This window comes from Kogia breviceps, chromosome 3 (assembly GCF_026419965.1).
Source record: "Kogia breviceps isolate mKogBre1 chromosome 3, mKogBre1 haplotype 1, whole genome shotgun sequence".
Classification (NCBI taxonomy): Eukaryota; Metazoa; Chordata; class Mammalia; order Artiodactyla; family Physeteridae; genus Kogia; species Kogia breviceps.
The window spans coordinates 40,111,941-40,134,303 of record NC_081312.1 but is presented as its reverse complement, the minus strand read 5'-3'; the positions used below and the strand labels follow the sequence as shown (position 1 = coordinate 40,134,303).

Sequence of the window (22,363 nt, the reverse complement as noted above, 5' to 3'; positions counted from 1 at the left end):
TATGTAAAATGAATGTACACATTCGATGTCAGGCGAACGTGGCCCCAAACTGTGGAGTGAATGCGGCGGAGCTGGCCAAGACTCTGGCAGGAATGGGCCTCCAACCCGGAAGTATTTCTCCCACCTCGGTGAGACTTTGCTATTTTCATATTTTGTAATTTAGAAGTTGTTCAGATGTGGCGAGCCCTAGTATTGTGTGTGGCATAATCAAGGTTCCTAGTCTCGGCAAATACAATAAACAGATTTATTGCATTTTTAAAGAGCATTTTGTTCCACAAATAAGGTTCTATATACAATTATATAACAAGAAATAATGAGTGTGCAGATATAGCAAGAAGCAGAAAAAGGATTTTTTTTTTTTTTAAACAGCTTCCTGTCATTGTGGCCTGGTGAAAAGCCTGGAATCCAGAGTCCTCGGTTCTGCTCTTGTCGGGGGCCCCGGCAGTGCAGTTGACCAGTAACTATGGGCCTTTGCTTCCTTCTCTCTGAAGGGTTTGAACTTAAAGAGCTGATGTTCTCCACAGGCCTGGAATCCAGCAGTTGTGTAGTATTTGTTTATGGATCGTGAGTTTATCTCAAGTCCAGCCACAGACAGGAGTTCCTTCCTCTGGCTCTCGGGAGTGGGTGGAGCATGTCAGTAGCTGTGCACTGTTTTGTCCTGCCACCGCCCTGAGTGACCCTCCCCCACCTGCTGTTGTCCATCAGAGCTTCAGCCACATCCCAGGCCCACATCCTATTGCCACCTTCCTGTCTGTGGTCTGCTGAGAACTGGGAAAGAGCCATGATTATGGCTGAGGCTTCTGAACTGTGTAGCTTGATTCCGGGTTCAGGAAAACTCTAGACTTAACTGTCAGATATCTCTGGGCACTTAGGAAGGGAAATGCAATCAGTGTCAGGTTCTTGGTTATCCAAACAGTGTCATCACTAACCCCCCCCATTTCCTTTTCACTGAAGGGCCCCACCTGGTAAAGCAGGGGCTTGGATTGACATCGCATTTCTTGATTTCAGGAAGGTGTTGGCAAAGTCCTTCAAGTCTATGTGTCTTTCTTGTGGACAGACAGGCGGGATGCTGTACCATGAGGGCGATTTCCAGTGCCTGGGACAGCTGTGCCTGAAGAGTGTAGGTTAGGAATTTCGGCCTGGCCCAGGGCTTCTGAAATACCGTGGAAATCAGCTGAGCCATGTGGCACAACCTCTAGGAATGGGCAGCACCACTTCTCACTTGAACCAAGGACTTTCATGTTCTGATACTTAATAGTGAGAAAACCCAAATTACCTGTTAGCTGACAGTACAGCATTAAAGAGACATCTTTAGTCTATCAAAAGAGAAGAGTGGGGCTTCCCTGGTGGCGCAGTGGTTGGGAGTGCGCCTGCCGATGCAGGGAGCACGGGTTCGTGCCCCGGTCCGGGAGGATCCCACGTGCCGCGGAGCGGCTGGGCCCGTGAGCCGTGGCCGCTGGGCCTGCGCGCCCGGAGCCTGTGCTCCGCAACGGGAGAGGCCACAGCAGTGAGAGGCCCGCATATCACCAAAAAAAAAAAAAAAAAAAAAAAAGAAGAATGGGTTAAACAAACGAACAAACAAAGATTGAGAAACACTGGATTTAGAGTTTTCTGGCAGGGGAGGTATTTAAGTGGAGGAAGTGAGATTCAAGCTGGTAAAATTTTTCCATCTTTGAAAAATTTATGATCAGAAATCTAGAGGAGAAGCTATTAAAATAATTGGATTTTAAAAGTGATCCATTTAATGTCTTCAATCACTGTTTCACTGGTTGAGTGAGAAAAATCCTTGCCATTTCAGGGTATTGCCCAGCTGTTTATTATAAACATTGCTTAGAAGTTGCCCCAGATAAGCTTTATTTTTTTTTTAGCTAAATAGGTCAAATGCTCCAGGATGTCAGACTTTTGGTCTCTTATCTGGTGATAGCTTGTCTTATAAATATCCCAAGGTAGACATCTGCGTGTCACCTTGTCTTTAGGTAGCACCCTCCCTGGGATGAGTCTTGTACTAGTGGGATGGGGCTAGAGAACTCCCCTAAGAGGCCACACCTACTTCTGGTTCTATGTGGTGAACCACGGCCACATAGCTCTCATTGTGTTGGTGGTTAACCTTTCTGGAGGGCAAGTTGACCATGTATCAGAAGTCTTCAAAATTAATACATTGGCCCAAAGAATTCCCTTTCCAGAAAGTTATCTTAAGAAAATAGACCATGATGATGAGGATGATCGTGTTGATAAAGATGACAACACAGCTTAGGTTTATGGAATGTGTCAGGCAGTGGTCTAAGTGCTTTAAGTGCAGTTATTCATTTACTCCTCATAACAACCCATGTTGCAGGTACTATAACATCCCCTTTGTTAGAAGGGGAAACTGAGGCACAGAGAGGTAGGTGACTTGTCCACGGTCCCAAGGTTAGGTTGTAGAGCTGTGATTTGAACCCAGGCAGCCTGCTTGAGAGCCTAGACTCCTAATCACCCTGATTTGAAGATTTGCATGCAAATATGGTCACTGTGTGTTATCTATACTAGTGAAAAATGGGAGATAATCTATATTTCCAGTACTGGGAATTAGTGAATCAATTGTGATATATCCATAAAATGGAATCTTGGACAGCTTTTTGAAACTCATGTTCTTGAAGGACATTTAGAGATATGGATAATATGCATGGAAAAATGTTAAATTAAAACTTGTGTTATGAAACAACAATTTTATTGTATTTTTAAAAATTAAGTGTAAAGATGTGTGTATATGTATGTTTCTGGTTTTTGTGTTTTGAGGAGGGCTGATGATGAGATTATAGGTATTGTCAATCTTACCCTCCATATATTTACATTAACTTTTGTTTCTCTTTTATAATTTAAAATATTGTATATAAAAATGTTGCTTCATTCCTTCTTGGTGGGGAGGGGTGCTCAATTCTCTGAGCAGTTGTGAAAGCTGCTGTTTGCAGGACATGGACACCAGGTGGCGCTCTTGGAACTTTGACCACCCTGTAGAAAGCCACCACAAGAAACCAGGTGGACCAGACTGAGACATTTTCTATATACTCCCATTTGAGCACAAACTGAAACTCGGTGGCTTAGATATATTTTAAATGATTCTGACCCAAATACAGTAAGCACAGATCAGGAGTTGGTACTGAAGCAGTTTTGAGTGGCAGAACCTGATCACATGTCAAGCTGTATTGATCTTTCCCCATGTGTTGTATTGAGGGCTGAAGCTGCAAGTAAGGTCTTCTTTATCCATAAATGCTTCATGCCCCACTGTGATTTCTGACTCGATGTATTCCTACTCTTCTCTGCAGAATCTTGTTTCCAGATCAACCCTAAGACGACAAGGAAAGGAGAGCATCAAAGAAGGAAATGGCATTGGGGTTAATTCTTCCAACCGACTTGGGATCAACAACTTTGAGTTCATCCGAGTACTGGGGAAGGGCAGCTTTGGGAAGGTGAGTCTTGGCTCCAAATGTTTGGGTGGTTAAAGGACGCCTGCTCCGTGTATGTTGTTTGCCTGTGCAAGTATGTATACACATGCCCATTTCCCACATGCCATCTGCCTTCTTCCCCAGACGAGGCCACACCCTGAGAGCTGCATGAGTTCTCACGATCCCTTCTCCTGCTTTGCCACAGGTGATGCTTGCAAGAATAAAAGAAACAGGAGACCTCTATGCCGTGAAGGTGCTAAAGAAGGACGTGATCCTGCAAGATGATGATGTGGAGTGCACCATGACAGAGAAAAGGATCCTGTCTTTGGCCCGCAATCACCCCTTCCTCACTCAGTTGTTTTGCTGCTTTCAGACCCCTGTAAGTATGACCCACATTCACTGCCTCAGTGGCTTCCTTTCTTCAAAAGCTAAGATCACGGGCTTCCCTGGTGGTGCAGTGGTTGGGAGTCTGCCTGCCGATGCAGGGGACGCGGGTTCGTGCCCTGGTCTGGGAGGGTCCCGCGTGCTGCGGAGCAGCTGGGCCCGTGGGCCGTGGCCGCTGGGCCTGCGGGTCCGGAGCCTGTGCTCCACAGTGGGAGAGGCCACGGCAGTGAGAGGCCTGCGTACCGCAAAAAAACAAAACAAAACAAAACAAAAAAAGCTGAGATCACAGATGTTGAAGGTTTCATAAAGTAGAGTATTAGAAACTTTGGGGGGATGGATTCCTAAAGTAGGCTCATTTGAAGTATCCAGTGACTTCTGATGACCAGAAGCAATGAGCTAACTGCTTCCTTCCTTTCATGCTGTCCTGGAGAAGGATCACTTTGAGGGTTGTGTGTCCTAAGATTGAAAACGTCTTCATACATAAGTCTTCTCTAGCAGAGTGAAGGTTACAGAAGTCTAAGAATACAGGAAATGTCATGGGCTGCTTATTTTGGTGACTTTAACCTCAGCTCTGTTGCTAAATGCTGAACTGGTTCTGACCCGGGGAAAAGAGTTCAGACCAGGATAGGCCCAGAGGGGGCACCTTGATTTGTAATGTCCCAAGGCATTGCTCCTGGCCTCAGTCAAGGACCCTTTGCTTGATTCTATGGACTGATTGTGGGATTCTGTCTATCCCATCATGTTGTGCAATTAGGAATGCTTTTGGCTGCAGTTAACAGAATATGTGACTGGCAGTGATTTACACAATAGACAGAAAGGATGAGTTTAGTTCACTAGTACAGACTTTTTTCTTGAGAAGTCGGACAGTAGCAATGTTAGGGTTGGATTAGTTGCTCCGTGACATCAGACATCTCTTCCCCGTGGGTCTCAAGGTATTTGCCACGGCCCTAAACATCACACCTCATATGACAGCATCCAAAGCAGGAAGCTCGGGGGACAGAGGCAGAAGGGCTTCATGGACCACTCTCCTTTTATCAAGGAGAGAAAAATCTTTCCTAGACCTGAGTTACAGGCTCACCCTGAGCTGCAAAGGAGGCTGGAAGAGCAAATATCTAGTCAAGATAAGCTGCTTTATCACGATTGGCTCGCATCAACCTTGACTTATCCCCTGGGGCAGGACACTCTGTAGCCCATTTAGCATTAGGCTCAGAACTGGGCTTCTGTTGTCAGTGGAGAGGGAAGAGGGCTCCTGTGAAGGCACCAAGAGGGTCTGGCACAGATATTTCTTAATCTTCTTGCTGTCAAAGGCATTCTGAAAGAGAATTCAGGACATGTCCCTTGTCTCTGCTACCATCAGGGATATAGAGGGTGTGATGGGAGCAGGATGGGGGCATCCCACCTGGTCCAGTGATGCTGAGATGCATTTCTAGGGAAAGTAACAGCTATGCTGGAACCAGAAGGGCCAGTCAGAATTAGTCAGGCAAAGAGAATGAAAGTGAATATGGAATAAAGTTTAAACAGCTCAAGCATGGATCTACTAGTAAATGGGAACAGGAGGTGTGAATAAAGCTCACGAGCATAAAATGTGAGGTTGAGGAGGGGCCTGGTGAGAACTAAGGCTGCAGAAGTAGCCCAGGCCGCTGTAGGCACTGTTAAACGAGCTAGGGTTTTAGTGCTAAGAACAAATGGAAGACATTTAAGCAGAGGAATGACACATCAGATTGCATTTTTTAACTATTAAAAACCATTTTATTTATTTATTTATTTTGCAATGGGTAGTATAAGCATCCTCCAAGTATCCACACCCTCTCTTTGAAAGGAACAATTATTACTAGTTTCAAGTGTAACCTTTCAGAGAATTTTTTTGCACACAAAAGTATACACACACACCACATATATGCATCCATATTTATTTTTCTAAAAAGCACAAATGGTAGTATATATTTGTTCACCATTCTGTACCCTTTTTTAAGGAAAAAAATCCAAAATGGTTTTATTAAGGAAGTAAATCTCTGTAATGCATCTAGCAAAATTTACACATTAAAAAAAATTGAGGGGCTTCCCTGGTGGCACAGTGGTTGAGAATCCGCCTGCCGATGCAGGAGACACGGGTTCGTGCCCTGGTCCGGGAAGATCCCACGTGCCGCGGAGCGGCTGGGCCCGTGAGCCATGGCCGCTGGGCCTGCGCGTCCGGAGCCTGTGCTCCGCAAAGGGAGAGGCCACAACAGTGAGAGGCCCGCATACCGCAAAAAAAAAAAAAAGAAAAAAAAAAAATTGAGGTATAATTGCCATGTAACATTATATTCGTTTTGAGCGTATAAAATAATGATTTGATATTTGTATATGTGGTAAAATGATCGCCACAATTAGTCTAGCTAACATCCATCATCACACAGTTACAGACTTTTTTTCTTGTGGTGAGAACCTTTAAGAGCTACTTTTTTAGCAACTTTCATATATGCAATACTACGTTATTAACTGTAGTCACCATATTGTACATTGCATCCCCATTCTCCTTATTTTTTTGAAAAAATGTAATGTATCTTGAAATTGTCTCATATTTGTATATACCTGGCTGCCTCATTTTTAATGGCTACATACTATTCCATTTTAAGAGCATGATGCAATTTATTTAACTTGTTTCCTATTGATATATATTGAGGCTGTACTTAGACTTTTATTTCAAAGTTGCAGTGAGTCTCTTTGTACTTTTATCTTTAGGTACTTGTGCTATGATTTCTATATGATACACTATTAGAAGTGATATTGCTTGGTCAGAAGTAGATGCATTTATAATTTTATCTAGTTGGCCCTCTCTCCCCATCATGGTTAAAGGTAGCTAACACTTTATCATTTAAATACCAGGCACTGTTCTAAGTGCTTTATGTGTCTTATCTCAGTAATCCTTACAGTAATCCCATAAAGTAAGTTCTATTAACATCACTCCCATTTTACAGATGAACAAACTGAGGCAGGGAGAAATTTAGCTTCCAAGTGGCAGACGTTTTAAGTCTGACTGCTGAGCCAAAACTCTTACCACTTGCTGGCTGTATTTCTAAATTCTTACTCCCAAACCATGTGTGAGAAGGCTTATTTCCCCCACCCTCCTGTCATGGCATGCTACTTATCATTTTGATGGTTGGAAAGATTTTTTAAAAGGTGTCTTTGGAGTTCTAATCGGCATTTCTCTGACAGTGAGTGAGGCTGAGCATTCACATATGTTTAAGGGTCCCTTGTGTTGGCAAAGACACATGTACAGCTTAGGGAATGGATGGAGCAGGGAACACTGGAAGCCGGGAGACAGGAGGGTGTGTGAAAGGGGATGCACGGCGTGCACTCCCATGCTGTCTGAGTATGTGGAAAGGAGCTGGGGTTCAAGTAATAGCTTCTTGGGCTTCGGTTTCCTCTGCACTCCTTCCCACCCCTCATGGTCTAGGCTCTTTGAGGCCACGCCCTCCTGGAACCCTGGAGCCCTGGAGTCCCTGCCGCCCCTACCACCTTGCCCCTGATGCTTGCTTCCCGTCTCCAGGTCCATGGTTCCTTCAGAGCTCCGGTTCTGCCCGTTCTCCATGCTACCCAGAGTATCCCCCAAACACTCTTTCCCACGCTCTGTGCGCTCTCCACCTAAAGCCCTTAATCGGCCCTCATCCAGCTGTTTTCCAAGAGAAGAGTGGGGTGACAGCTCTGGGCTTGAGAACACCCTTGTGAAGAAGGCAAGACTGGTGCGTGGTCCTGGTCACCCGCCTGAGCTTCAGGCTCACCTCCTCCTCATTCCATGAGCCGGACAGGGCTATACTCAGGTCGTCTTTCCAGGGCTGCACCAAAGTGCAGATGGTTTTCTATGACATTGGGTTAGATGATATTAACAGTTGACTGACATGGTTGTGCAGTGGCTGCTTCAAGTTACTCTAAAGAACAAATAAAGAAGTGTCACGTACCCGACTCCAGGGGACTTTTACCTACCGAAGGAAAGCCCCGTGATTCTATAGAAGCAGTCTGAGGTCTTACCAACAATTAGAGGGTGTTGTAGTAGAAAAGAACTTAACCTGGAACTGATTGGGAGACCAATAAATATAGAATATACAATGCAAAATTTTCCATGAAAATATAAACTTTACAGTATCCCAAAATATTAGTGTCCACATGTTATTTCCACAGTGTTCAGCTCGTGAAGCCTTTATTTTAACATGGGCCATCTATTTTTCCTAGTGACAGTTTCATATATGGCCACAAGGTGGCAGTCGTTACCGCAAGGTGATTTTAATTTCTGCACCAGAGAGAGAGGAGCTGACTTCGGGGTTTAAAATTTGTGTGTTACAGTAGATGTCTCCAAAGCAAAGGCTAATGGGAATTTTCCCTTTCCCTAAGTCTAGATGATAAAGTGGTAAGAACCAACTTAAAAGAATCAAGTGCATTTTTCTCATGCTGAGAGAGAGATATACAGTTTCCATTTTGCTGTAGTTTAAGCCTTCTCTCGGATTTGCAAGGTATCAGACTCCACATATGCATAGCATTTGCTCCCTGCATCTGTTCATCTGTCAGAAATCCTCAGTCACTATCCCCATTTGCTACTGAAAAACTAACTATAAGGAACAGAAAATGTTAGTTACCATGAGAAATTAAAGCAGGTAAATGACTACTTTTTAGCTACTGGGTTTGGCAGGCCCTGGCCTCTAAAGTGAGATGCTAATCAGTGTGTTGTGCTGAACTGTAACACAGAGTTTAGAAGGGAGCCGAGGTGAGGCGTGGGAGCACCCCCCAGCGTCTGCAATGTGTCACTTCACTGTGAAGATGCTGGCAGAGACAGCAGTCCTCTTGCCGTCCAGCCCTTGTAGAATGAGTGTCTCTGAGGCCCAGGAGAAAGGGAGCAACTTGCTGAGGATCCCTTAGGCTGGGAGTGGTGGAGACAAGGTTCATCTCTGGGTCAGGCTGACTCTGGAGCCCGGCTCTGTCCTCGTGGTGTCTTATACAACATTGAGGTTGTTGCAGCATCTGCTTAAAGCCCCTCCTGTCTGCCCTGACTCACCTCCAACCTGCTAATATGGAAACAGCTCTGCCCTTGGAAACGGAAGACCTAAGTTCTTCCATCTCTGTTTTCCTCTGTCTGAATGGCTTGCAACTACCTTAAAATTCCTTTGAGACTTAAAGTTCTCATGGTTGAGATGAAAGCAGGATTGCTGTGAGGACCAAAGGCGAGAATGCAGACACGCTGTTGCTGCACGCGTGGCAACTCGTTGTTGTGATGACCACCTTCTTCCCCACACCAGAAAAATGTCCTGGGCCTTCCCAGGGGCCAGCACAGACCCCATGTGGAGGTGACAGTAAACACCCACAAAGTAGGAATTTTGGAACTCCTTTAGTTCTTGGCCAGAACAAAAAGATAAGCAAATTTCAAATATTAGATAATTTGTCATTTGCTGCATAGAATTATGAGCCCATGAATTATTGCCCCTGATTTTTTCATAATAATGCTTGTTACTTGCATGTATATCATTCCACTGGCATCCTCATAAATTTCTGAAAGCATTGTAAATCCTAATAGTTTGTGAATAATTTGATAATCTGGATCAAGACTTATAAGAATGCATATACTATTGGATCTGTTGATTTTATTCCTGGTAATCTAGCCAAAGAAAACAACGTAAAGAATAAAATAAATGTTACGCCTAAAGATGTTTAATTTTCAGTGCATTATTTAAAAGAGGAAAATATTGGAAACAACTTCAGCCTTCAGCAATAGGAGTCTACTTCAACAATGTACTATTTGATGAAGATTTTCAGCCAGTAGAGAAATAATTGAATATTAAGTAGTTAGATCATTGTGTGTTACTGTCAGAAGCATCTAACGTATAATATTTATTGCATATAATTCTTACATCAGTCGTAGAAGATGGGTACAATTATTATCTTTATTTTGCCGAGTGATAAAGTGAAGGAGAAGTTAAGTTACTTGCCCTAAATCTAACAGAGTAAATGGTGGAACTCGGAGATGGGAAGCCAGGAAATAGTACAGAATTTATGATGATTAGGGGTATGAATCCATATCAGGTTTCACCCAGGACAGCAATGTGCCTCCAAAAAAAGCCTGAAAGGAGATGATGCCAGTAAACTATCAGGGACTGTTATGAAGGTAGTGGATCTTTTTCTTCTTTGGTCTGTTTGTCAGTTTCTGCAATGTTTCTGTTTCTTTGTTGATGAGGGTGGGAGAAGTGAGGCCTTATGAAACGAGCAGGGCCCAGGGTCTGGGCTGCCGGCCTGGTGTAGGCCACCTTCCCGACTCTTTCAGGTTAAATTCACTTCACACGCCTTTCATCTTAATCAGTGACTGTTGTGCCGGCAGCCGAGCCTGCTGGCATTTATGGCCTAGGATCCGGCTCTCCCCACCCCCAGCTCCCAGGGGCTCTCCTTGGCTCTCCTGGAGCCCTGGCTGAGTGCTGGGGGCAGAGACCGGGAAGAACAAAGAGGCAGCAGCAGCAGGAGGGCGAGTGGCAGAGTAAACACTGGTCAGATGCTTTAGCCTTTGTTCAGAGACCCAGTTTGTTAGAGCAAAGGTTTCCATTTGGAAAACATAAGACACACTGTGCTTGGTCCCCAAGAGCCGCCTCTCGTCGGCGCGACCCCGGCTGCGTCGGATCCACGAGCCCGTTTTGGGGAGAGAACTTGTTTGCATTTGTGAGCTGCTGCCCTGGGAGGGGCGGGGGACAGATTTCACAAAACCTCCTTTTACAGGGACAGAAGCCCAGTGCTCTCACCTCCCCGCTGACGGGTGTCCCCGGGTGTCACCTGCGGGGGTTGTCCGCGAAGCAGTGCGCCTGGGGTTCCTGGCAGGGGCATCGCTTTCCCTGAGAAGCTGCCGCTCAGTGTCAGTCAACAAAGCAGAAATCCAGCCTTTGAAGGGTAGGGCAGCTAGGAATCTTGTGACCTAAGTGCTGTCAGCTTACACAACCGGTGCAAACTGATTTGGGTGCAATTAATTCACACTTGAAATATGTCTGAAAATCTCCTGGCAGCATGGGTGCAGGGGAACAGTCTTTTCTCTGGGTTATTGTCTCCACCGTCATATTAAATATTAGCAAAGGGGTGTACAAGTGAGAAAAAGACACACACAGACAGACAGACAGAAGAGGTAGGCAGCAGGATGGTCGTGTGGCCCTGGAATGCATCTTTCAGAATCTCATCAGGAGGTGACTACACTGTAGCCTTCAATAGGAGAGCCCTGAGTTCTCATCTTGACTTAGCTGATAGCTTCCTTGTCTTGAGGAAGGTCCCCTGCCTTGGATAAGCACCTCCTGTGCCCTTCTGTCACAGACCTGTTGGCAGAAATGCCTCCCAATAGGGACCACCCAACTGACTTCGTTCAGGTGGGGGTGGGAGGTGCAGTCAGCCCTGCACACCCAACCGCCCTCCAGCCCCTCCAGCTCTCGTTCCCTTTCCCGGTGTTCAGGGAGCATCTGGCCACTTGGCCCCTGGTACAGCTTTACCCACTATGCTCTAAATCACAGCGACATCCCGGGCAAGGGGAAGAGCCCTCTGTTAACACATTACATAGCTGGTCGATTCTTGGAGCCTAACTGCAACCAGCTTTGCAGAAGTGGTGGGTGAAGGATGAAGTAGCAGCAGCAGTTACTATTCACTGAGACCCTAGCATATTCTGGGTGCTTATATTCACTACCAGTGTCTAGACAAGTGTATAATTCGGTATTTCCATAAACAGCTATTGAATGAAATATCTCATTTAATACTCAAAACAGTCCATGGGGGTATAGATACTATTATCCTCATTTTAAAGATCTGGAAACTGAGGTCCAGAGAAGTTAAAGAACTTGCCCCAGATCACACAGCAAGCAGGAGTCAGTCTGTGGATTCTTAACCAGGTCGTCCAGTTTAATAATCTATGCCATTTCTAATATCACACAAATAGAAGAATTCTCTCTCTGCAATGTGTACAGCTGAGGAGAGTGTCATCAGGCAGGAATAAAGGCAGTTTTTCACAACATACAGTTTTGTGGCCTTTTATAAAATACCTAAGGAAAGGCCTTTTCCTCTTACCTGTTTGGAACTGGGTTTCCTCCTTTCCCTGAGCAGTGAGTGCCGTAAACACCATTTGGTCTACTTATGGGTCATTTGGTATAGTTTGCCTTTGGCTCAGATCAAAATAGAAAATGAGCCAGAACATGGTGTTTCCCAGTTGGGCATGTTCCCAACTTATCAATCGTGTTCCAGCTGGGGACAGAATGCACATAGGCCATCTCTGGGCTCTGGATTTCTGGGAGGCCGATTTAGGACCTTTGCTTCTGTCCTCGGAGGCTTCCCGGCTTCCCGACTATCTGTGACCCAACAGGGCCATGAAAATGAATGGGAAATAGGAGGGCGCGGAGTTCTCGCTGTTCCTTTGGCTGTCTCTGCTCAGGAAACACTGCCAGAACACTTGGCGTGACCAAAGGGCTTGAAAGGGTTGCCGTGTGTTTCCCTTTGAGGTTGTTCAGCTGTAACTGGCCTTGTCGCTATAGCTGTCATCCACACCGATGACCTAGAGATGGCCTGGACTCCCCACCTCCGTCTTTGTAAGGCGGTTCATGAATCGTGTGTCACTTCCGGGGGCTTATCTGAGAGTTGCCAGGGTCAGACGCAGCCCTTGTGCTTCCCGATGACTGGCGAGGCTTTGTGGCAGTGAGTTTTGGTTACGGTTTTCCCTGATCGTGCCTAGGAACCTGCCAAACTATAGATACTCCCGCCTCAGCAGGGCCCTGGTTTTAAAGCACTGGGCTTGAAGTGCCAGGAGTGGCTCCAGGCATGAGAAGGGGATGGGCTTTCTACCAAATAGTTTAGTGAAAAGTCAGCCAGTCCGGGATCACACTGTTGGAGGGCTAGGGGGAGAAGCAGTGCTTTTAATCCTCAGTCTAGCTGGGAAGAGGAGATTCACACACATGGCATAGACAGTGTAATGACTGTGTTTTACTCCATGCTACCAGAGGAAAGGTAGCTGAAAACGAGCACTGGCCTCTGGGGGAAAATTTTACCTACGGGCCAGTCTTTCCTCAGAAGGGTAACCAGAATGACTTATAAAACTAACAGTCTAACTAGCAGCACCTGAGGGTGGCCTGCGGGTGTTTCCCTGGGAAGCTGGGTTGGCCTCTGCCAGGACCAACTGGGACCTTGGGGCCAGGGCCTGACGCAACACCTGTGGGTGGCTGGAGTGGGTCCCCCTTACCCTGAACCCAGAATCGTGCAGTCTAGAAACCCAACTGGTCTGGGTGAAAACCACAGGCCATAATGTCTTCTAGTGTTGAAATACTTGGCGTTTTCCATAATTGCTTCATCGCTGGTTAGAACCCAGCTGTGCCCATCTCCACTAGGCCCCAGAACAATCCGGGACCTCTCAGGACAGAATCAGCCCCGCCAGTCACTATCGACTGAGCCGACTTGTAGTGACAGAGACTTGTCCACCAGTAGGTGAAGATCAAGGGTGTTCATTCATTTGACAAATGTGCACAGAGTTCCTTCAGGGTGAAGGCTCGGCTCTGAGCCCTGAGGATGCAGCAGTGGACAAAGCAAGGAGGAGCCCCTTCCCTCATGGAGCCAGTGTCCTCCCGGGGAGTTCGGGGGCCTGAGCAGCCCGTCATAACATAGAGTCAGCTGCAGACCCTCCACGGTGGGCTGGTCATGGTAGCAGTTCTGGGATTGCTATTTCGGACAGGCTCAGTGCAGCCATCTGCTTAGAGGAGACTCTGCGGGGGCTTGTCTTGAAGCTGCATTTGCATGTGGATTCCTGTGTGGTGCAGTGAATTGAAGACCTGATGGAGATCCCTGGGGGCAGGGACGCGATGGGTTCTGTAGCACCACTGGGCTTGGGGCCCAAAGCAGGAGTCATCATGGAAGAGCAGCAGCCCGGCTTACTTCCCATGCCCCACCATTGCAACTGGTACAGTGTTCTTCATCCTGCTGGAAGACTGGTCTCATTCCCTGCCCCTGCCCCCCTATCAGTGCTGTCAAGACTGAGTTGTGCAGGGCTCCTCTTCCAGCCTTCCACTGTCAGAGAGTACCTTGGCTCAGTCTCACCAGCAGACCGTCCCGCTCCACTGGCAGGCTTTGGCAGGCCCTGTCTTCCCTTTGGGACCACCCAGGGAGTTCCTGTTTCCTTTCAGTGCAGGCATCCAGCTTTTAGTATATTTGCACAGCAAAAGAGCCCGCTGTATTTGGAGCTCACTCCTACCCGTTTCTTTAGGATGGTCTGTAATGATGTATTGCTTAGGTCTCACAAAGGGAGTCTTGGAACTCTTCCCAGAGTCTCAATTCCATTCTCATTGTGTATGATATTTTCAACGTTAAAATGATGTAATGTATAATTCCCAACCAAAACAAAAGAGGAGAGCCCTTCCTGCAAAACTCCTCCCCTCCCACCCATACATGTTTTCCTGCTCCTGTGCGGTGGCCGCGTGGGAAGTGCCTTTGTCCTTGTCCTTCCTCTCACTCCTCACCCCCAGGGAGCACTGACCCATAGTCTGCTTGTGAAGTGGGAACTAGCCTGTGCCCACGACAAGCCCAGACCTTCTGCACTAGCGTGTGTCTCACCAGTGGTGAAAGGCGGTTCAAGATAAGTGAGACACAACCAACACAGTAGAGAACTGGACTTAGAGACTGGTTCAACTTCCTCTTCTGGAAACCTGCAGAATTGAGAGCCTGCTCATCAACTCAGTTTGTCCCTCCTTACTTTGGCTTCAGGGCAGATCTGTAGCAGGAAGTTCCCTCCACCTTGCTCAGAACTTTACCTCCAAGACCTTGACCTTCACCAATAGGTCAGTAGTTTAAGGAATTGAATGACTGGTGAATGTTCAACCTTTCCAGTAAAAAAGATTTAAAAAAAATAAATTAATGTGATATCATTTGCCCACTACTAATATTGAGGGCAGGATAACCCTTTGTCGCGGGAGGGGAGGGAGTTGTCCTGTGCATTGTAGGATTAGCAACATCCCCGGCCCCTGCTCACCAGGTGCCGGTGGCACTTCCCTAGTTATGACAACCAGAAATGTCTCCAGACATGACCAGATGCTCCCTGGGGGAAGAATGTCTCCAGTTGAAAACCACTGCCTTACATGAGTGTCTGGTGGTCCAGCCTAGATATGGGAAGTCAAGTAGCCTAGATCACTAGCCTTTTCACAGAGGGCAAAGAAAATGTGACAGATCTTCTTTGTAAAGACATAAGCATTATCTCTGTTTTTTTCTGAGTTTGTAGACAGACAGAGCTCCTGTTTGGGGGCTCCTAACAGCTGTCTTGTCAGTGGCTGCACTGTGGCATTCGCAGGGACTGGGGCCCTGGTCTGGGAAGCGGAGGCAAGGGTCTGTTGAAGGTGAACAAGAGTTAGCACGCTCCCAGCAGTTCTGATAGGGCAGAGATATCAGAGCCTGGGGCATCTAAGGAACAAAAGATAAGCTCAGTGAGCATATAGTTAAAATGGGTTATGTTAGAAAGCAAGCAATACAAATAGTGCAGCTTCTCGTGTTTTGGCATTTAATGATTATATTTCCACTTTACCAACAAAGCATTGAATGAGTGACATTTTATGAAAATCATCGTCACCACTCTGGTCTTAAAGGGGTGCCTCTCTGTGAGTCAGATTCCTATCCTGTGTGTGGTACATATGATTGGAATTTACAAACAGAGATAAAGCTTTAAGAACTATTTCCCAACCAGTGTATAAAAATGTGCTGGTAGCAATACAAGTGCGCTTTGGGGAAAGCAGACTTGCTGTTTTATTTCTTTTGTTTCCATGTATGGGAATGCCATTTCAGCTTAAGATACAGATACCTTAGAGGCTATCTGTAAAACTGAGTGGTCTCTACATATTAAAAGTAGATCCTAGCCACCAGAGACATTACCTGTTAATATGTTGAATGGTAATATTGTGTCTACGTTGCATTTGTAATTCAATTCAGTGAATGTTTCCTGAGCCAGGGACATTATGGGCCAGGTATTGAAGGCATAAGGAAGAACAAATGGCGGACCTGCGCTTTTGTTGCTTTCAGGCAAGGGTCTTCCTAAACACAGATATGTCTTATCACTGTGTGATAGAAGACAGTCATAGCTTGGTCCCTGGGGAGGTGAAAAGGCCTTCCATGGGAGGGGCTGTCTGAGCTGTGTTTTAAGGATGAATAGGAGCCCTACAGAGACAGAAGGGGGATGGGCCTCCCAGACAGAGGTAATAGCAGTGCAAAGACACAGAGCTTAAAATTGTATGATGTGCCCAGGAACCCCCAAATAACTTGATGTAGCAGGATTGCAGGAGAGGAAATATGGGGAGGAAAGAAGACATCCTTTGCTGAAGAGTTTAGACTCAATCATGAGGTGAAAGGAACTGGCAGGGAGCAACGTAAGCTTTGCATTTTGGGAGGGCTCCAGGTGGCTGTCTGCAGAGAGAGGAGGCTTGGGGGGCAGCCCTGTTGAACCCCTGGCCTGCTGAACCTTCCTGCTCCAAGGCAGCAGTCATAGGAATGGAGTCAAGGAAACACATAGGAGGTGGAATTGATAGGACTTTTTAGAGTAAAAGAGTGAGAGGAGTAGCCAGAGTTCTGACCAGCTGGGGAGCCTGGGGGAATGGAATAAATGTTTTGGGTTTTTGTTTTGCAGAAAATCTAGTGGTAAGATGTTGCTCAGAGACACTGTTCAGATGGGGAGTAGATTTTAGTGTCATCAGTATCCACTTGGCATAGTAGAAACTATCATTTAAAATATGGGGCTTCCCTGGTGGCACAGTGGTTGGGAGTCCGCCTGCCGATGCAGGGGACGCGGGTTCGTGCCCCCGTCCGGGAAGATCCCACGTGCCGCGGAGCGGCTGGGCCCGTGAGCCATGGCCGCTGAGCCTGCGCGTCCGTAAAGATAGGGGTTAAAAAGAAGAATCAGGAGGAAGTGGTTTCTTAGGAGGAGCCATCAAGTGCCGAGATGAAGTCCGTTCACCAAAGGATTCAAAGCTATTCACTGAATCTGGGATGTGGTTGTTTGTGTGGCCATCTTAGTCGCCATTCTCATCCTTGGGGTTTGAAGGCCCCATCGAACTTCATTTCACCAGCTAAAGCTTCTCGACTAAGGTAACACAATGTCCTCTCCCCTGGGTAAACTTTTTCATCTATTTCTGATTACTTTGCCCCTCACCTTATTGGAGCTATGTCTCTTTTACTTGGCTCTCCCTACCTTTATAGTAAAGTCTGCATCTTTCTTCCTCAGTGGACAGTGGAGATCCATATTTTGCCCACGTTGCAAAAAGGATCTGGGAAGAGATTGTAGGGGATCTCATTCCCCAGCCAGAGGGCCAGAGAAGAATGATGTTGTGGCTACACTGGAAGTCTCAAACTCAAAATAGCACATGGAAGGCACATTCCAGACAGAAACTTCAGCAAGCATGCAGCACCATAGAGCAGAGGAAAAAACAGACCGTCAGCCAGTGGATTACCAGGCATCATCTTGAGGCAGATATGGAATATTCTTGGCCAGATTTGATACTTCCCTCACTGGCAAAATGTTTAATCAGAAAGCTATAACCCAGAATCTCCTCCCATGAGGAAGAAATGTCTAGTTGATCCACAGATCAAAGGGAGACATGACATCTTTTCTAAAAAGTTGCAAAGTTTAGGAACCTCTGTCATGAAAAAGAATCTAGAGTGAAATGGCATAACGGAATTTTTACTCTTTATTCTGTAGCCCTCTACAAACTAAATCCATAAATATCTTCAATAGACTTGTTCCTATTTGATGCTGAAACCAAAATCTTTATGAAAAGAATGTACTATGTGAAATAATGATTTAAAGGAATCCTATACTGCATACCTTTAAGTGACCAAACCTTTTTTTTTTTTTTAAGTGAATAATCACCTAAGGTATCTTTTTTGGGAATCTACATTCAGAATTAAAAAACCATGTCCAGTTTGTAATAATCTGCTTTCAGAGATGCATGTTTTTCCAGGCTAATAAAAATGATCTTTATCATAGGACAGTGACTAGACTGTTAATACCATGTCTCTTATTCTCATTAACGTAAGCAGAAGTCCAGCTAACTGTAGGACTTCATAGAAATGGCACAGGGAATAGTATGCAACTGTTAAAAAAAATCATGGTTTTGATGACTAAGTACATCAGGAAATATTATGTAATGTAAGTGAAAAAGGAAGGGTATGTTTTTTTGTTTTCTCTTTTTCTGTTCTTTAAACATGCTATAAAGTGTTAAGTATAATTCAGACATAAGGGGGAAATCAAATGTAGTTAAAATTACTTTGTAAATATCTTATGTGCTTTAAAATCTGCGGTTCTTTGGATGCTAAAAGCCATAAATAGTTTCGTTTCTCCTTGTATTTAGACTTCTCTCTCTGGGTGTCAGGATTACAGGTGATTTTATTTTCTCAATTTTCCATGTATTTACTTTGTAATTACATTTGAATGAAGAACATGTAATTACTTTTATAAACAGAAAAACCAAAGCTTTATAAATAAAGGGAAATGAGGTGGCGTCAAGCAGACCTGCCTCTCTTGAACTCTTTCACAAACTGTTTTAACTGTGGGCGAGGCACTTCACTTCTTTGCACTTGACTTCCACAAACTGGCCGGATGAAACTAGTCTTGGCAGTTTGTTCCAACTTTTCTAATCTAGTTTAAATTTTATCAGGAAACAAAAATGGTCTCCTGCTATGTTAGTTCCTCAAGGGTTTGTTAAACCTTACCATAGTCCAGGCACCAGGGGCAGTGGTACTAGAGATACATCATTTGGCATCTGGGCTCTGCCTTAAAAGGTTTCAGGTCCTCCAGAGAAAACACGACCAAGTGCACAAAGTCAGCACAGCCAGCCCTGTGATACTGGGCAGGATGTGTGTGGACCAGAGACGCCAAAGGAGGCTCCACCAGGAAGGGAGGACTTGTGCTCCTACTTTGCTATATCCCTGATGGTATGGTTGCTGCTTATTTATGCTTTAAAAAAAAACATCCTGGCCCAGATGTTTCACAGGATGTTGACCTGCAGGTTCGAGTGCCTCGTTTCCCTCATCTGGTACATATGCCAATAAGCCTTGTCGAGTTTCATTATGAGAGGACCATAATGTATCCAGTTTGCCAAGAGAACACTTGGTCTTTGGAAAGAACTGTGTGTCCCTCCAGGTTTAAAATGCAAGCTCCTAAGGGCTTGTTATATTGGAGACATATTTCACCTTCCCAAAGACTAGTTTCTGAGCTCAGAGAGGATGTACCATGCCTGTGGGCTTGACAGAAGAGTTGCTGGGTAATTGAATTAACTTCGCATATCTTCTGGGCTGCACAAAATGATAAATTAAAAACAAAACAAACAAAAAGTCATTCGATTCCCTCTCCTTGTTTCTTCCTTGAAGACTTTGTAATCATTCTTAATGTGGTTAAGTTCAAGTTATTTCCAGTTCAAGCATGGTGCAATCAGATTTCCTCACGCGGGTACTTTTCTGCTGTCACCTCTTTGACATCAGTAACGGTTTCCTGTTGATTTGAACTCCCTATTCACCCCATAGATGACTTTGTCAGAGAAAAATTATAAAACAGAGGCACTTATGAGAAATACAACACAATGCTGTCTATTGCTGGAGATTTCCTTTTCCTTGTCCACAGCCGGTCAATAGCACTCCACAGCTTTTGATACAGGGTTGATGTGTTACTCATTTAGAAGTAATTCCAAAGCAATTCTTAGAACTTGGGTAAATAAGTATTGATGTGGCTCCCATTGCCTTAAAGCAATAACTAAATTAGTCATTAACTTTAAATGTTGTTTCTAGTCTTTGTCTTATTTCCAAAAGGTAACCTGCATCATCACTGTAAATACATCTTTTTTTTTTTTTTTTTTTTGCGGTACACAGGCCTCTCACTGTTGAGGCCTCTCCCGTTGCAGAGCACAGGCTCCGGACACGCAGGCTCAGCGGCCGTGGCTCGCGGGCCCAGCCGCTCCGCAGCATGTGGGATCTTCCCGGACCGGGGCACGAACCCATGTCCCCTGCATCGGCAGGCGGACTCTCAACCACTGCGCCACCAGGGAAGCCCTGTAAATACATCTTTAAATGAGATTTACATGTGTCAGTGGCAGTGACCATGGATTCTTGGTTTAAACAGAAAAATCTTTCTCAGTCTGTTTATAAGAACAAATCGACTTTGCAGAAGGGGAGAATAGCTACTATAAACGGTCTCGTTTACCATAGCGTTTGCAGTTCACAGGGGAGCACATTTGCCTTGCAATAATAATTATGATTATTATAAAGCTCTTAAAATAGAGAATATGAATTATTATCTAATATTAGAAAAATGAGAAAACTTATTTGGTTAATGTGTCTTGGCTTATCAAATCTAGTTTCATGACCCCTTGTTAAATAGTCACGTCCAAGAAAGATAAGTTCTCTTTATCAGGTCAGGGCCATGACTGTGCAGTATCAGGAAGTGCTCCTGCAACCCAGCAGCTGCCCTGGGGTCCTCCTGATTCCCTGATCCCTCGAGATTCCTGTCCTGAACTGAGGGTCGGGGAGCTGCTGCTGTAGCGGTTGCGGCTGCCGTTTCGCTCCTGTGTACTCGCCAGGCCGAGTGCTCCATGAGTGGGGCACCATCTCCGCATCCAAGGCAGGCGGCTCCCTGCCTGCTTCACCGTAGTCCCCACCCCAGGGGCCAGGGCCCCAGGAGCAGACGGCCATGGCAGCTGCAGCCTAGTGCAGGTGGTGAGAAGGAGGAGGAGGATAATACTAGTACTAATAGTTGCTAACATTCATCAAGCCCGTACCATGTGCCACATAACTGTTTGAAATTCTAAGCTTAAATCATTTCATCCTCGAACACCTGTGAGTTCAATCACCTTATTATCCCCATTTTGCCGAGGAGAGTTTTGAGAGCGAAAAAATAAATAGAGCACAGCTGGAGCTGCTTTGGCATCTCGGGCTTCCTGACTCCTGACCCCTACACTGTGCTTTCTCTTAGCTACACCAGGGACTTCAGTGCTGGGCACAAGGTCTCCCAGATGTAGCTTTGGTCCTCTTTGTGTGATGTAGTAATAACAATAGAGTCTGTTTGTTGAGATCCTTTTCTGGGTCTGGTGCTGTGCCAGGCACTCTGCTTCTGGTTTAATCCTCACACGATCAGTGTAGTTAGAGGTGTTATTACCCTAGATTTATAAATCAAGAAACCTCATGCCCCTTAAAAAATTGGTGAATGTTTCAGTTGCAATTCTCCTGGTAGCAAATAATGGAAAAACACTTAACTAGAGTCATGCAAAAAGGGAAACGTGAAAATAAAGAATCAGAGGTACAGTGGTGTCTCATGGAGCCCAAGGGCACACAGTGGCCAGGTCTCTCTGGAGACCTGAAACTGGAAGGGTGAGAGGGACCCAGGTATTTTCCTTCTCGGCCCATTCACGCTTTCTTATCTTTGCCCCATTCTTCTCCCCCATCTGTCCATCCAGGCTTTCACTGCTCTGATATACGGAGACATCTCATGTGTTCACACCACAGAGGCGGCAGCCTCAGCTCCCTAATTCATGTTTCCTCAGTTCTTGCACACAGCACGGCCTACATGAACACCCGTCTATCTCAGTTCCAATTTTCTGGGAAGGGGACTGGGGCGGGAGGTGGGGAGCAACTTGGTCCAACTTGCTGTGTGCAGGATGTCCAGCACTTACCCGTGTGACGGTGCCAGGGCAGGTCTCTGAGAAAGGAAGGGCTCAGTGGGCTGAGCAGACACCTCTGAAGGTGTCTGGCACACGGACCCTAAGGGGGTCTCATCCCTGGCCCGGGCTCACTCTGCACTCACCCTCCTTAGGTGACGTCACCTTGCCACAGGTACCATAGCACTTCTATCTATAACTGGTGTTTTCTCTCTAACTTTTCCTCATGCAATTGCCCAACAGTTTTACCTCCTAAAAAACAGTCCTTAGGAGGGGCTTTAGGGAATGCACGCTGCTTATACTGACAGCCACTTTCAGGTCAGAAGATATTTTTATCCCCCTTGGCCTGGGGAAGTAACATCCCTGAACTGACAGTAGCCAGGGCAGACTTGGCCCAGGCTGCAGCCGGTCAATGGAACCAGGCACTTGATGACAGGAATTCTGTTATTAACCAGGCACCAGCTCCTTGGCCTCCTGTAACTCACGCTGGGCTGGGCTGGGCTGGGCTGAGTGGGACAAAGGGATTTCTGAGTTGCTTTTATTCCCCCAGGTGTTCCTCACCCCATGTTAATGATTTGCATTTGTGGTTGGTTGAATCAGGAACAAAAGAGAGGAGCAAGGAACAGACAAAGGGCTGGGCCACTTGGCTTTAGAACTGAGATGAAGCCAGTCTTCGGGACCTTAGATTTGCTACTATGCAGATCAGGGCAAGATTTCCCCTCGAGGAGCCAGAGGCCTCCGGGAAAGCCGTGCAGGTGTCCAGGCTCAGCGTCTAGGAAATTGGATTGTAGAAAAACTGGAACGCTATCTACACAGGCTTAAATACAGAAACAGCCGTCTGCCCTCACTGCCCAAGGTGGGATTTGGAAACTCCTCCCTGCCCCAGAAATGACTCATGGCAGCCTTAATCCACCGTGC

General features: G+C 45.9%; 1 protein-coding gene across 1 annotated transcript in view; it reads left to right on the top strand.

Annotated features, from left to right (window-relative positions):
- The window catches only part of PRKCH (protein kinase C eta), a 227,196-nt gene that overhangs the window by 133,927 nt on the left and 70,906 nt on the right, over positions 1-22,363 (top strand). The window contains exons 7-9 of the mRNA XM_059059661.2: positions 1-128; positions 3,303-3,446; positions 3,628-3,801. Of these exons, the coding sequence (XP_058915644.1) occupies positions 1-128; positions 3,303-3,446; positions 3,628-3,801 (446 nt within the window). The remainder of the gene's footprint in view (positions 129-3,302; positions 3,447-3,627; positions 3,802-22,363) is intronic.